General features: G+C 45.1%; 1 protein-coding gene across 7 annotated transcripts in view; it reads left to right on the top strand.

Moving 5' to 3' along the window:
* The window catches only part of LOC124177000 (protein abrupt-like), a 43,305-nt gene that overhangs the window by 23,843 nt on the left and 5,507 nt on the right, over nt 1-13,955 (top strand). The window contains exon 6 of one of the 7 annotated variants that reach the window (XM_046558988.1): nt 13,123-13,590. The exons of 5 other annotated variants lie outside the window; for them this stretch is intronic. In XM_046558988.1, the coding sequence (XP_046414944.1) occupies nt 13,123-13,451 (329 nt within the window). In that variant the 3' untranslated portion in view covers nt 13,452-13,590. Of the gene's footprint in view, nt 1-2,340; nt 2,544-13,122; nt 13,591-13,955 lie in introns of those variants that run through there. One more of the 7 variants, XM_046558989.1, reaches the window with a different exon arrangement.

Below are 13,955 nucleotides of genomic sequence, written 5' to 3'. Positions count from 1 at the left end.
AATAACCCATCCTACTTTATAGAAAATTATATTTTCGAAATCGGTGAAATATTCAATTACACGTTATTATAAATTTGAATCTTATTTGAAATTGGAAAAATTATCGTGAGTCTTTGTAAATGCTTTCTAGCACAACTTTCTCGAATACTTGACTATTTTTGACAAATTTCCAAAAAAATTGATCTAATCTTTTCTTTCGCGATGCCCGGATGAAAAATTGATTACTCGTTCCTTTGTAATCAGCAGGTATAGTACATGTGACAAAAATTTTATAACTCCAACGTGCAGTGAGAGAAAAAAAAAGTCAGTCTACAAAGTGCAGTAATTTGAGATTTGTTTCGTAGCTTCGTTTTGTTTACGCAATGCCAAATGTTGAGCCTAAGTCATTCCTGATAATTCATTTCTTTCCGTTAGATTAAAAAAGAAAAAAAAAAAAAAATAACGTTATGAATCACCAGCGTGAGGACATGACGTAATGCGACAAACTTCAAATGCAGTTTGTCTGTTTTGTAACCGAACGCCTGATCGGATGCACCAAAATAAATTTAACAATCAAATGTTTGGTATTGCTTAAAATATTTTTTCGTTCTTCCGGTTTTAACTACTTCCGGCCGTTTTCGGTAACATTTTTGTGAATTGAGCGGCGAGCTTTTCATGAACCGATTGCAACCGGACGTACATCGTACTCGCGTATTGATCTCGACGATTCGACAAACAGCACCCACCACTTTCGTCTCTCTCTCCTTTTCTCTTACTCTCTTTCTCCTTCTCTCACTCACTCCTCCGAGTTCTACGATTCGCCATTCTCTCTCTCACACTCCCTCCCTCCCCCCCTCCCTCACCCCACCCACCCTCTCTCTCTCTCTCTCACTCCTCGTCTTCTTACCCCTATAAACCGACCTAGCGTACCCAACCAACAGCTAGCTGCTAGCTCTGTTCCGTCTTCTTTGATTCCATACACTTCGATCCACTCTCTCATTTCATCCACTCCCAATATCACCGTACCGGCGCAGCTGGGATAAAATTTTTCTTCATTTGTCCGTTTCTTTTTTCTATCCTTTCTCTCCTTCTCTCTCTCTCTCTCTCTCTCTCTCTCTAGTCTTCCAACCATTTCTTCCTATTTTCTGTTTTACATCTTTCAGTTATTGTTATATTTCCTCCTCCGCTTCTTGTCGTTTTTTCGATCACGCAAAGGAGCAAGAAGTCACCACGAAGGGAGGTTTGTTTGTAGGGATTTTCTCTTATCCTGCCTTCCTATTTTACTTTTTTTTCTCTCTCTCCCTCCCTCTCTCTCTCTCTCTCACTCACTCTTCTAGCGCGTAGAAAACTCGTGACAAAATAAACTATGCTGCCTTATCCAATCTCGAATCCGAGTCCGGAAAGCAACCCTCGGCTCTTTTCCTCCCTAGTTGCAGGTCCTCTCCCCTCCACCCTCATTTCTTTTCCCTCCTCTTTGTCATTTCATCCCTTACCTCGATCCTTGGGCCGTCCTCGAGTCGCGGGGACTCAAGTCGTCGCGCAATGGAGGCGGCGGTGGCAGCGGCAACGGAACTGCGCGCATTTGTTCCCTAAACCCGTTCTTACGCCTTTTCTTTACCCTCCATTTTCCACCCCCGTCACCCCTCGCCCTCGCCCCATCCTGCGCCGCTGCGTCCGACGTGTGGCCGACCTTCCCTCCTCCGATCCCTCCCCACGCCCGTCACCATCACGTTCATCCACCTACCTTTACCTACCATCTGACCACTCCCTTCGTTCTCGTCTTATTTTCTTCCATCAGCGTAAAAGTCTACTAGGTATAGAACGAAGGGAAAAAAGAAGGGAAAAAAGAATAAACGGGAATTTAGATAGGATAAAGAAAGAGGAGAAAAAAAAGACGAGAGACTGCAGAGTGAGGAAGGTAGAGAAAGTGAAAGGAGAGCAAAACGAGGGAGAGAAAAAGAGATAGAGAGAGAGAGGGGGGGGGCGGTATTTATCTCGCGCCCTGCGACCAGGTCTCCTCAAGCGCAAGTCACTACACGAGATGCAAAACAGTTAAAATGTAAAAGAGAGAGAAAGAGAGAAGAAGAGAAAAAAAAAAATACTCGAACCTACCTCAAGTCTTTCCTATCCATCAGGAAAACTCTCCGGTTTCCAACGTAATCACACAAACGTGCGGAGGTAGGAAGGGTAAGAACCGTATCAGCCGCAGATCCCAACTCGTCACGTTCCGTTTTTCATTTTCACGCATCGCGGTGTCGATGAAAACGAAACTTTTATCTTTTCCTTATTTATTATTCCACTTTATTTGCCGTTATTGTCATTACTTTCGTATTATAATTATTATTATTATTCTGATCTAAGATTTCCGTGCAAGCCACGACGGTTTCCCGCATATTTGTGTAACGGATGAAAGAAAGGATCGTAAAGAAAAGGACTTGACGTACAACCGAGGTTCGAGTTGGCGATCGTAATACGAGAAACTTGGTATTTATGCATACGGCCGCGCGGGTGTGGTCGCAAAGATTGAGTAAAGAGGAAAGAACGTAAGAAAAAAGAAACAACTTTGATACATAGGAAAGAAAACATCCGTATAATAAGCATACATATATGTGGGTACGTATATGGCCGGTAGATGTGGAGACGGATAAGCTGCTGCTCACCTTATACTTCCGGGGATGCGATGGCGTGTTTTGGACCTGCATGTGTAACCCGGATATACCTCTGCACGTAGCTTTATCTCACTTTTTTTCTTCTTTTTCTTTTCTTTTTTTTTTCTATTTCATCCGCCGTTGCTCGTCGCTATTGCCCAACTTTCGAGATAATGCCGGGGTTGAAAAAAAAACTTTTTTTTATAGGAATCCGCTGGATGCACGAACTCTGCTCGGTATTCTATACATACATACATATATATGTATATTTATATACTTACGTAAGCATGTGTGGGAAATGACGACGCCGATTGCGAGGGCGGTTTTCATTCGGAATAGCATGGTAAATAAAGAGAGGGGAAAAGCCCCTTCGATAAATCGGCAAAGAAACTCCGCAGCGGCAACCAGATACTCCTTAAAATTAAACTGCCCAACTTTTTTCTCTCCCTTTCTCTGTCTTTCTTTTTTCTTTTTTTTTTTTACGTTTTTTTTCTTTCTTTTTGTTACTTCCTTTTATTAACAACGCATCTCGGCGCCACTCCGCGTTGTCAATCTCGTCTATATACTTCTGTTTGTTCCGGATTCCGCAGCTCAGATTGAACGTCCCCATATAACTTCAACTTTTCCGAATTCCCATTGCTTGCACAGTTCGAGTTTTGGAGGCTCGGATCGGCGGCGAATCCTTTATTCAAGATTCGATCATATGACGTGGGAATTGGTTTCTTTTCCTTACGTTTATTTTTTTTTTCTCTTTTTCACCTCTTTTTTTTAAAAAAGCGGCGAAAATGGTACGGATCTTGATCGGTTGATTTTTATTCTTTTTTTCCTATTCGCCATCTCGCGGTTCCCTTCTCCTATGTACAAAGCGCCACGCGGTCGATTGGAAAATTCTCAGAAACGCCGCGTAACACCGAGAGTGAAAGTGTCAGATGCTGAGTGCGGTCATTCATATAACGAGGCGGGGATGATCGGACGGAGATAACGAAAAACGGAAGGTCCCAGTGATATCTCGTTTCGTAAAACGGACTTCTCTCCGCAAACACACGAAATGCATTATCGGCGGGCAAGTCAAGTTTTTATCAACGCCTTGTCATGGAAGTTAGCTAAAGCTCAACAATTATTCGTCAGCAGTTGATTTGCGTCGCTTGTAATTTCGAGAAATCCACTATACGTTGTAGAGATAAAAAAGTAAAAAAAAAAAAACAAAAAAGAAACTAGCAAAAAGTAAAAATGAAAAACGCGTTGTCGAAAGGACCAAAACTCTGTTCGTTCGAAATTTACCGTTTCCAGGTGAAAGATCTCTATCTCGGTTGTTCATTTGTTGCTTTTTTTTTTTTTTTCTTCTTTTTCGCTCTTGCGTTCAACCGGGTAAAGTGACCGGAGACTGATCGATATCGAGATAAGGCTCGGTGGGATTTCCTTGCACGTTTGAAAATCCTTGAAAAGGCATTACATTCGCCCTACTTTCGGGGGCTTAGGGTAAGGGCATTGCCTGATGCAGGACGATGATGGTGGCGGTGGCGGCCAACTTTCGATTACATTTACGTTTCGTAGATTAGAGGCCATCTATCACTCAGATTCGATCGAGATAGGAAACGGTTTTCCTTCGGTCTACTCGAGATGGTTATCCCGCAGGATCCGTGCACTCAACATCGGCCAAGGCGAGCCGGGAATCGCTTCGAATGTGCAGGATATCTCGAGTTAGGTGGTCTCCCACCCGTCCGCGTGGGCTTTCTCAAAAATTCAGGAATCGCTGCCGAAAGTTCGGCTGGCACCGGTGCGCTGACATCCCTGCAATAACCCGGGACACGCGAGATAAATTGGGGGTTGGCGGTTGGGGGATCGGGAGGGGGAGGGAGAAAATACTTCTGTATTAGTCCTGGCGACGTTGTCGCCGCCGCCGTTCCGTCGCTTCGCTTCGCTTCGTCGTTACACCGCGGCGTGCGTGCGTGACTACGACGGATAACACGACTCGCCTTATACCCGGGGTGTGTGCGTGTGGAGCGTCTCTCTTTTTTCTTTTCTCTCCTCTCTTTCTCCCTTTCTCCCCTTCTTTCTCTTTTTCTCGATTTCGGAGAACGAGAAGGAAGTTGAAAGCGGCAGGGCGTCCGTAGCACGTGCACGTCTTACTTTCGTCCGTCCCTTTGCCTCCCTTATTTGTTTCTCTCTCCTTCGCTCTCCTTCACCTTTTTGCCTGCCTACTCTCGTTCTTTTCTTATCTTTTTTTTTCCACTTTTTACTTTATATCTTACCTCCACTGGACCATCGCAACCTTCCTACGCGAGGAGCCCGGTCGAGTCGTCAAATATTTAACGAGCCAACCTTTGGCGTGGCCTCTTCTGAACGTGCCGACACCTTTGACACACGATGCTTGTATATCTGTATATAACTATGTATATATGTATATATAACTCTATATGTATAATATGGGTAGACAGTCGTTGTGGGTGTAGTAAAGTCGCATACGGATCTTGATTTGGAACGTTGAAGCCGTCTCTCATTCTCCCTCGCTCCTGACTTCTTCAAATTTCATCCGGTAATCCCTCGTTTTCCGGATTTCTATACAGACGTAAACCGTGGGTGGATGAAACTCGGCACGGTGTAGGTGTAGGTACGACATTGCAGGCGCAGGTACGCCGTAGAATCTAGTCGAGACGCCTATCTTGTCTTTTCTAACCCCTCCCGACGCCGTTGGGCGTGGAGAGTAATGGTCGTGGATCAGAGGCGAATTACAATTGTCATTTGTCGAGGAAAGTAATATAGCCGAGGAAGATCGCCCTCTTTTTTGGCTGGCGGCTGGACGCGGAGTCGAAGGGATATTAGGGAGCCGGGCCATGCAGGAAGAGAGGAAAACGGTAGGCGAAAGGAGTTGGGGGGAGGGGGGGGGCAAGATTAAGGGGATAGTTGCCCAGGACACACGTGTCGTGCGGGTCCTTAACCCTCGAGGCATTCCTTATCACGTGACCTCCCAGGTCTTATCCGAGCTCCACTTTCGGCGCACTCCCTTCCTCTCTACCCATCTTTCTCTCTTTCTATCTTTCTCTCCGTTCCTCGATCGATCCCGATTTCCTTCATCCGTTGCGTTCTCCTTCCCGAAATCCCGCGTACTAGTTTTCCCCGCTTTGTTAAATTACGTCGGCACTTACTTCCGGCCATTACATCGATTCCTCAGGCCTCTCCCCCGTAACCTCGATCCGGGAAATGCAGTGAAATATTGCGTGACGACAGCAACGCCGCAGCGCTTTCTTCTTACCCCGGGAGGAGGGGTTGTTTTCAAACCGTTTGAAACGCGGCCTATCGACCCGTGCCTCTTCGAAGCGGTAGTCGCGGAGTTTGAAAGTAACCGAGCAGCGAGGATCGCTCTCAGGATCCTCAATCTGGGAGTAAGAATCTACTCGACGAGGAATTAGGATCCGACCGCGGGAATGGCGAGCGGCGAAGTTCCCGGATCGTGAGAAGGGCTCTTTAACGGCACTTGCGAGTTCACTGCCCCAGCTGACGGTGTCGCCCGGGATCCGTCAATGCCGCGGTGTTTATTTTGCTCACTTCCGCGACGGGATCATCCTCTATATAGGCGAGTAGCGTTCATCCCGTCTCAGCCGTCGCATCGCTGAAGAGCTTTGCAAGTTCGATTGAATCCCTCTTCCGAACAATTTGGAATAAAAAATGGTCCGATTGATAGTTTTCCTCGCCTCCAAGGTTTGTCCCTGCTATCCTCGTTCTCCACTTTCGGTGAATGATAGTGGTAATCTCGAGACGTCCTTGTACCATACCCGGCCCGGATCACCGGGAACTTAAGGGAAAGGTTTCGCGGTCCATTCTCTCGCGTAAAAGCTTCTAACCTTTTTATATCAGTCGGTTCTCCAGGGGTACGCCGACGTGGTCCAACAACTGACGCGCCCTTTGACCTTTCACTTTTCTTACCGGCGCTCCTCTGTCTCCCTTCGTCCTGCCATTTCTGTCACTTCCCGTCACTCCCTGTCACCTCTGCCCCCTCTGCTCCCTCTTCCTCGCTCTATTCCTCATCCGGCTGCACCGTCGCGTAGAAAATTCCGGTAACATCCTCGAGGAATAACGCTCATCCATCTACCTCTACGTGCAATTTCACGCGTCGGAGACTTCTTCATCCCCCCCCCTCTCGGCTCCTTCCTTATCTAACCACCGTCGTCCACCTGCAGACGCTCCGAATGCCCGTCGGCGTCGGGAGGATCTACGGAGGACTGTAATTATTCGACATGAAGGTTGGCGTGTAGAGAGGACTGGATTTTTATCGACATGTGCGCGCATACGCGGACGATCCAGGATCCCGGATTCCGGGAGTGCGAAATGGCAGTTTGCGTTGCGGCGAGAAGGAGTTTCGGTAAGTCGGGGGGCAAGGAGGCGTAAACTGACTAGCCTGGAGTCCAGGGAGAGAGAGGCAGGAGAGAGAAGGCTTCCAAGCTTCCTGAGGGTCCTGGGATCGATGCCCGTGCAATTCCCCGCACATGTCCGCATTGATCTGCCCTCACTTGCCCCCGGCGCTCCACCGCCACCCCCGACCGTTCCTCCACCCACCCCCAGTATACTCGGCTCTCCTTTTCTTTCCTTTTACTTTCCCTTTTCCTTTTCCTTTCCGTTTCCTTTACCTCGCTCTCCGCTCCTCTCCTCTCCCCTCCACCCCAACAAGTCATTCCAACTACGTCAATTCACCCTCTATTTTTTCCTAACGCGAGGCCCACGCCACTTGCGGCTCTTATAAATCTCAACGGTCGATTCGTGCGAGCAGAAACTCTCTTTCCGTCTTTCTCTTCCTTCGTCCCTCCGGCCTTCCGTATCTTTCTTTATCTGCCTCGCGGGCGCCTGTTGGAAAAAGAACGTTGGCAAACACGGGGAAAACATGCTTTTTCAATTCGTTGAAAACAAGTATCGTCACTCTCCGCACGAATATCCCAGTTTCTAATTCTCCGATACGAATATACCAGTTCTGTCGGCGCGCACCTACTCGGGTCTGTGTGTATAAGACTTTTCAGAATTTCCGATCGGTTCCCTTTTCTTTCCCTGTTTCTTTTTTTTTTTTCTTATTTTCTTCTTCCAACTATTTTCTTACCCCTCACTACCCCTATCGTTCAACGAGGGGATGCGGAGTCAACGGTGCAGCGCCTTTTTCGATCTTACCAATACAAAGAGCGGAAGAAGAAAAGAAATATGGCCACTCCCAAGTTCAGGAATGTTTAATACGTTGGAGATGCACGAAATGAACTCGTGGAATCGTTCGTTCAATCATAAATCGCGGTTGTGAAACGGTTACTCTTCTTTTTCACGTCATCGTTGTTACTATTGTATTTATACTCCGTTCCATTTTTGTTTTTTCTTTTCTTTCAAAATTTTTCTTCTCTTCCGTATTTTTCTTTCGTACAGTATGTATCTACCCGCCTTCATTTTGCTCCTTATTCCTTTCGCCGAGCAGAAAGAAATGAGGGACTCCTTTTATGATTAGCACCCGGGGGAATCGAAAAGACATGCCCAGGGATTGAATTCCGCGCTTCGTTTGGAAACAATTGCGCTCAGTTACGAGGCCGTCTTCTATCCTATATACCTATGTATACATATACTTATGTATACAAGTTTATTGATTATTACCTTGCTTACCGTTTTTTCTCTTCATTAAGCATCTTTGTACCTGCTTAGACGTATACTGTAGACAATATTCTCCATCTATCGTTGATTGCTGGATACCACAGTATAATAATATAGGTAATCGTATTTTCGAATTTGTATAAAGATTTTTCAAATGTAGGAGCCTCAAAGGAGCAAGTTGTTTATTTCTTGGTCTTTAGGACGTATCTATTCTTTCTGCTAAAGTCTCATTCGCGAAAAAGATTGATTCATCAATCGACGAATTAGCTTATTGCCCAACGTTGGGCAAAAGAGAAAGAGGAAGAGTACAGAAGCGTAAACGTTCGGAGAAAAGAGGAAAAAAAAAAAAACACGAAAACGTAGAGAGAGAGAAGGAGAAAATTTATACAGAGAGAAAAGGAGGCAGTGCTTCTTTCACGTTTACGATTCTACGTCGCGGCGCAATTCTATCTTATACGATTCTTTTCTATTTTTGGACAATATGCTAGGAACACGCCGCGGCGATATCAGATTGGAATCAACTACCTATGCCTAGCGAATACAACACGGGCTTCCGTTTTATACGTACATACCTATAAGATCTGTGTATCTTCGTATCTATGTAAAGATTCAGATACGTGATTCGTGTAAAATTAGATTATCCTCTCGCAGCTGTTCTTTCGAATATAAAAAAGAATGTAGAAAAATCGGACGTACATATAACGACGCTTGCAATTTTTTTTTCTTTCGGAAAATCTTGAAAATATCGGCAACACTTTTTCACCTTTTATTACACCAGAAGAAATTTCCCCCATCGCCAAGCGTCGACAACATGCGCGAATCCAGCGACGTACACGCGTATCTTTGGATATGTACAGCCAAGGTTTATATGCCTTTACATATATGTATGCGGGTACATGAGAGTGCAGGGAGGCGGAGATAGCCGAGCTGGAAGGCACTCGGGAATATTTAGACCGGATGGGGCAGACATGACAGACGTTCTAAATTGCTATTGTAAGTTGCGGATATTGAACGTTCGCAGACACGTCTAGGTTCTTTTGGGTGTTTTTTCCTTTTCTTTTTCTCCTCTTTCTTTTTTCTCGAAATACACGTATATAAAATTTACGCCCTGCGATCGATCGATCAGCTTTAAAAATCTCGCAAACAGTTGCTCATTTTTCCCGATTTGCTTTAGTTAAAAATAATACGAAAACGAGTAAATTTCGAAGTTTGAAAGTCGTAAGGAAATAGATTATTCTACGCTATTTCGTCACTTTTCGAACCTGTAATCTCTTCGGCATAATCCAGATCCAATTATGTTTTTCTGTATTTCCTTTTTTCTCGATTCTTTCATTTTTACTCTCGTTTCTACTAGAAAATATAATTACTCGAGCTCGTATACCGTGGTTTCTGATTAGGCTGATCTTTTAAGGCTTTTTCTCTAAGCCCGGTGAATCCAATTAAACACGATTTTGTTAATTGGATCCGCGGAGATCTAAGTTATCTGATTAATAATGAAGTTGCATCTTGTTTGGAAAGTCGGGAAATAGGTAGAGACTAAAAACTTGGTCGCGTAACGCTTTCATATTATATTCAAGGGTTTGTTACTCGCTTGGTTTTAGAACGGCAAAATTATTACAGACTTTTGAGGAACTCGGAAGAAGTTTTAGGATTTATCGAATCATCGAAAAAGTTCGGGAAATATTCTTTATTGAATAGCGAAACTTCACATATTCCTAAATGACACTGGCTCAACTTTTGCTCGAGAAAAATATTTTCTTCGTCAACCGATTTAATGGCTACTCGACGCTGAATTTCATTCGCTTTATGGATGTGTATGTTACAGTTAGCAGATACTTTTATTCCTGCTTCATTCGAAGTAGATTTCATTACAGGCGGAACAAAATATACACATCTCAGATTGTTTAAATTCATCGCCAAGAGACGCAGTGTCCGAAATAATTTTAATCATCTTCGATTAAGGTGTAACACGTGGTTCATAATACCAAAAAAAATTATTCAACATACGATTTTGATTGCGTTTCTGATTTCCGTGGACATATATTAACGAACACTTAATTGTATTCGATTCTGAAAATTCTGGAGAGTTTTAAAGAAAATTTGGAAAGTGAAAACTCTCGATGATTTCCTCCTCGAAGTTCTTTTCGACGATTAATCAATTCAGCGACTTTGAAAAACCCGTCGAAACTTTTGCCAAATGTACAACATATATACATATAATACCGTATATATTCTGTGGAGGAGCTAACGAACGAACACGCGGAAAGGCCTACGCTGGCACTCTAATGGACCACCACAATCATCATGGTTTGCTACGAAATCCATTCTCTCTCCTTCTCTAATTCACCCTCCCACCCTTCCCCGCAGCCACCGGTTCCATTCAATCAAGCCAAGGCTGAGGTGCTCGAGATCCGCTTCCTCTTAGCCCCGGACTACCCGGGCTGCCAAAATTCCCCTTTCTTTCATTCCATTCGCCTACTTTCTCTCTCTCTCTCTCTCTCTCTCTCTCTCTCTCTCTCTCTCTCTCTCTCTCTCTCTCTCTCTCTCTTCCTCCTCTCTTTCCTCAAACTTTCGAGAACTATTTTTATTCACGGTGGATTTAAATCTCGGTTGAAATACCGCCCGGCTTCGAGTAGCTCTCCGCGACACGCTGCCGGAGTCCGTATAGTAAAGTTTGGCAGTTCGATGGGACAATCAAAATTCATCCTCCTTTTCCTCATTTTCTCAGTGTCGTTTCGTTTCGTTTCGTTTCGTTTCGTTTCCGGGGATGAAGTAAACTTTTCTGTATTCGTAAGGTATTTCCTTGTACCCCACATACCCCATTCGCTCTCCCGTCCACTCGACGAACACGGACGATGCGTACAATGGTTTACTGCATTTTTACGAGCAGGTTTTACGCTTTGCCTTTTACTGCTTGCGCGAGTTTTCGCTCTATCTTTCTCATTTCTTTCCATTCTCTCTTCGGGTCTTCTCTCATTTCATCGAGAGTCCGCATCTTTCTCGCTCACCATCTCCTCCTCCCCTCCCCACACGATCTATCTCCGAAATGTCTAGTTGCCTCGTAAACTCTCTTTCCGAGTCAACGATATTTTTCCGACTAGTCCGCGCAAAGGACCAGAAATAGATTTCGAGCGATAAGGAACGAGAGCAGGTTGTAGGTCTGTAGGCTATTCGGCAAAGGAGGCGTCCAGAAAAGTGACCCCACTCCTCTGCGGGCTGTTTAAAAAACACTCCCAAGAGTGAAAAATGAAAAGAATACAGGGAAGAGATATTAAAAAAATTAAAAAATAAAAGAATAAAAAAGTGAAGAAAAAGGAACGAAAACGAAGAATTCGATTTATCTTAAGAAGCAAGTAGAATAAAGTAGGGACTGCAGAAGGCCGGTGAAAGGAATAAAGATATCAGTTCGAGGCTAGGCAACTGTCCTGCATAAAGTCTTTCTAGGTCTCTAGCTTCATCTTACTCTCTCTCTCTCTCTCTCTCTTTCTCCCTTTCTCACTCGTTTCTTCCTTCTCTCTCACTTTCTGCGGGGTGATTCTCGTCCGGCTAACATATATCAGCTTGGGTGGTTCAGTTCCAACTACACGGACGAGTAATTCTAATAGATTGGTTCAATGTTTGCCATCTCCCATAAATCAGTACTTCCAAGCCTTCCTGCCCCTCCCCTGATCCCCCACCTCCGCGAGTCAACCAATGGCCTGGTAAAGAAGGCGCTGGTCCCAATTCGCACGGCTTTGCGTCTCAGGGAAGTTTCTACGGCACGGTGAGGAGAGAAGAAGGCAATAATTTTTATAAACTTGAACCCGTATGCCGTACGTAAGATATTGTATCCGCGAATAGAGCTGATTCCGTCACCGTTCTAAGCACGTGAGGTCGAGAAGAAATAGAAATATGTGTAAAGAGGGTAAAAGGATTGTCTTTTTCGGGCAGGGATTATCTTGGTTGGAACGCGGTCTGGCGAACGTGAGGATTGTAATTTCGATTCTGTAGAGATCCGTGGTAGAGATAGTTGCAACAAGCCAACTGGATCAATACCAGCTTCTTACGTAGACCACTCGTTGCCTCCGTCCTTGTCTTTTGCGCACCCTCGACACCAGCCTCTCTGAATGCAGGGGTGTGAGTGAAGTTGTAGGTAGTTGGGGCCAGGAACAGAGTTCCTACGCTCACCGCTCCCGCCTTCTAAAAGGAGGCTAGCGAATCGATACCGGCTTACCTACTAGGTGCCGCAAACCCTCCTGGGTAACTTCCACCCTCCCCCTAACCCTCCCTGCAACCCGCCGTCGACGCGAAGAAGAAAGCCCTCCGTGGTCAAGCCTTTATTAACGGCGTCGTCGATAATGGAAAAGAAAAGAGCGAAGGAAGGAGAGATAGAAAGATAATCGGAAAGAATTTTTGTATCTTAAACTTTGTTAAAAAAAATATCCGACAATCGACGGAACATGCGTGGAGTGTGAAACATTTTATTCCAGCCTTGACGAAGGATTTCTCTTCGGAGTTTCAAGTACGATGCAACGCGGTACTTGAATATCGTATCGACAGGGGATGAATAGCTAGTTATTGTAAATGTGCATCGTGAGTTTTGTATATTATATCGTTGAGTGGTGACTTAGTGCTTAGTACATACGTATATACCTACATGATTGACAATTCTTGCAAACCATTCTATCCTACAACTGGGCATGGCCTGTAAGAGTACGAGAGTATAGCGTGTTCGATTGTTGGCATGCGTAAAGCAGTGACGAGGAGAAATCGGGATGTTGATTGAGAGTGTGAGTGGCCGGGTGATTGAGCGAGTGATCGGGCGAAGGGCGAGCGAGGGAATGAGTGAGGAAACGAGCGAGAGAAATTCCACTGACGGGCACACGTGTTCCGGTTGTAGGATCGGTGGTACCCAAGAAGGAAGGGACTATCATTGGGAACGAGTCGCAGGCGGTGGAGAATTTTGCAAGACTGTACAACGCCCTCCATCACGACGACACTCGACCGTTGTGCCGTTACTGCGGTAGAAGCTATTCATCGCCGAGCAACTTGCGACAGCACGTCAAAAACGTTCACTCGAATTGGCCCCCACCAGATACTTGGCCGCAGTGTAACGTTTGCGGGAAACGATGCAAGACCAAACATTATCTTATCAATCACCAGCTTCAGGCCCACGGGATTCACCAGAGATCGAATCTCAACAGTTCCGCGCACCATCATCCCTCCTGAAACTGATCTTTCCTTGAGAGATCACCACGAGGACGACGGGGAAAGACGAATCCCCCGTCCGCGATTCCTTCTTCGTCCTCTTTGCCGTACGCCTGAACGTCGAACGAAACTTTAAATACATCGCTTTGTATAGAGGGGCGGACGGGGATGAGGGTTGGGGGGGGGGGGGGCATTATTTGGGGTCCGATCCGATTGTCCACCTGTACCGATTTAATCAACGGAGTGCAAAACTCTTAACAAGTCGAAAAGATCACGTTCTATCCCTTCAAGCTTTCGACAATTTGAAACGATGAGAAAGTAACCCCGTTCCGTCAATACTGTAAACAGCATTTATTGCCTGTTTCACAAAAGTATCATGTATCTGAAATTTGAAATAAAAACTGTACAAGAACGGTGAGGAAAAGCGATCTATTTCGTATCGACAATTGGCTGTGTCGGTATACGTAATAACGAATGATAATTGATCATAACTTTGATATTCTATCTTCCATCCTTGAATCCGAC

This window comes from Neodiprion fabricii, chromosome 2 (genome assembly GCF_021155785.1).
Source record: "Neodiprion fabricii isolate iyNeoFabr1 chromosome 2, iyNeoFabr1.1, whole genome shotgun sequence".
Classification (NCBI taxonomy): Eukaryota; Metazoa; Arthropoda; class Insecta; order Hymenoptera; family Diprionidae; genus Neodiprion; species Neodiprion fabricii.
Note: the sequence above shows the minus strand (reverse complement) of the source record. Positions and strands in the feature narration are given on the sequence as shown.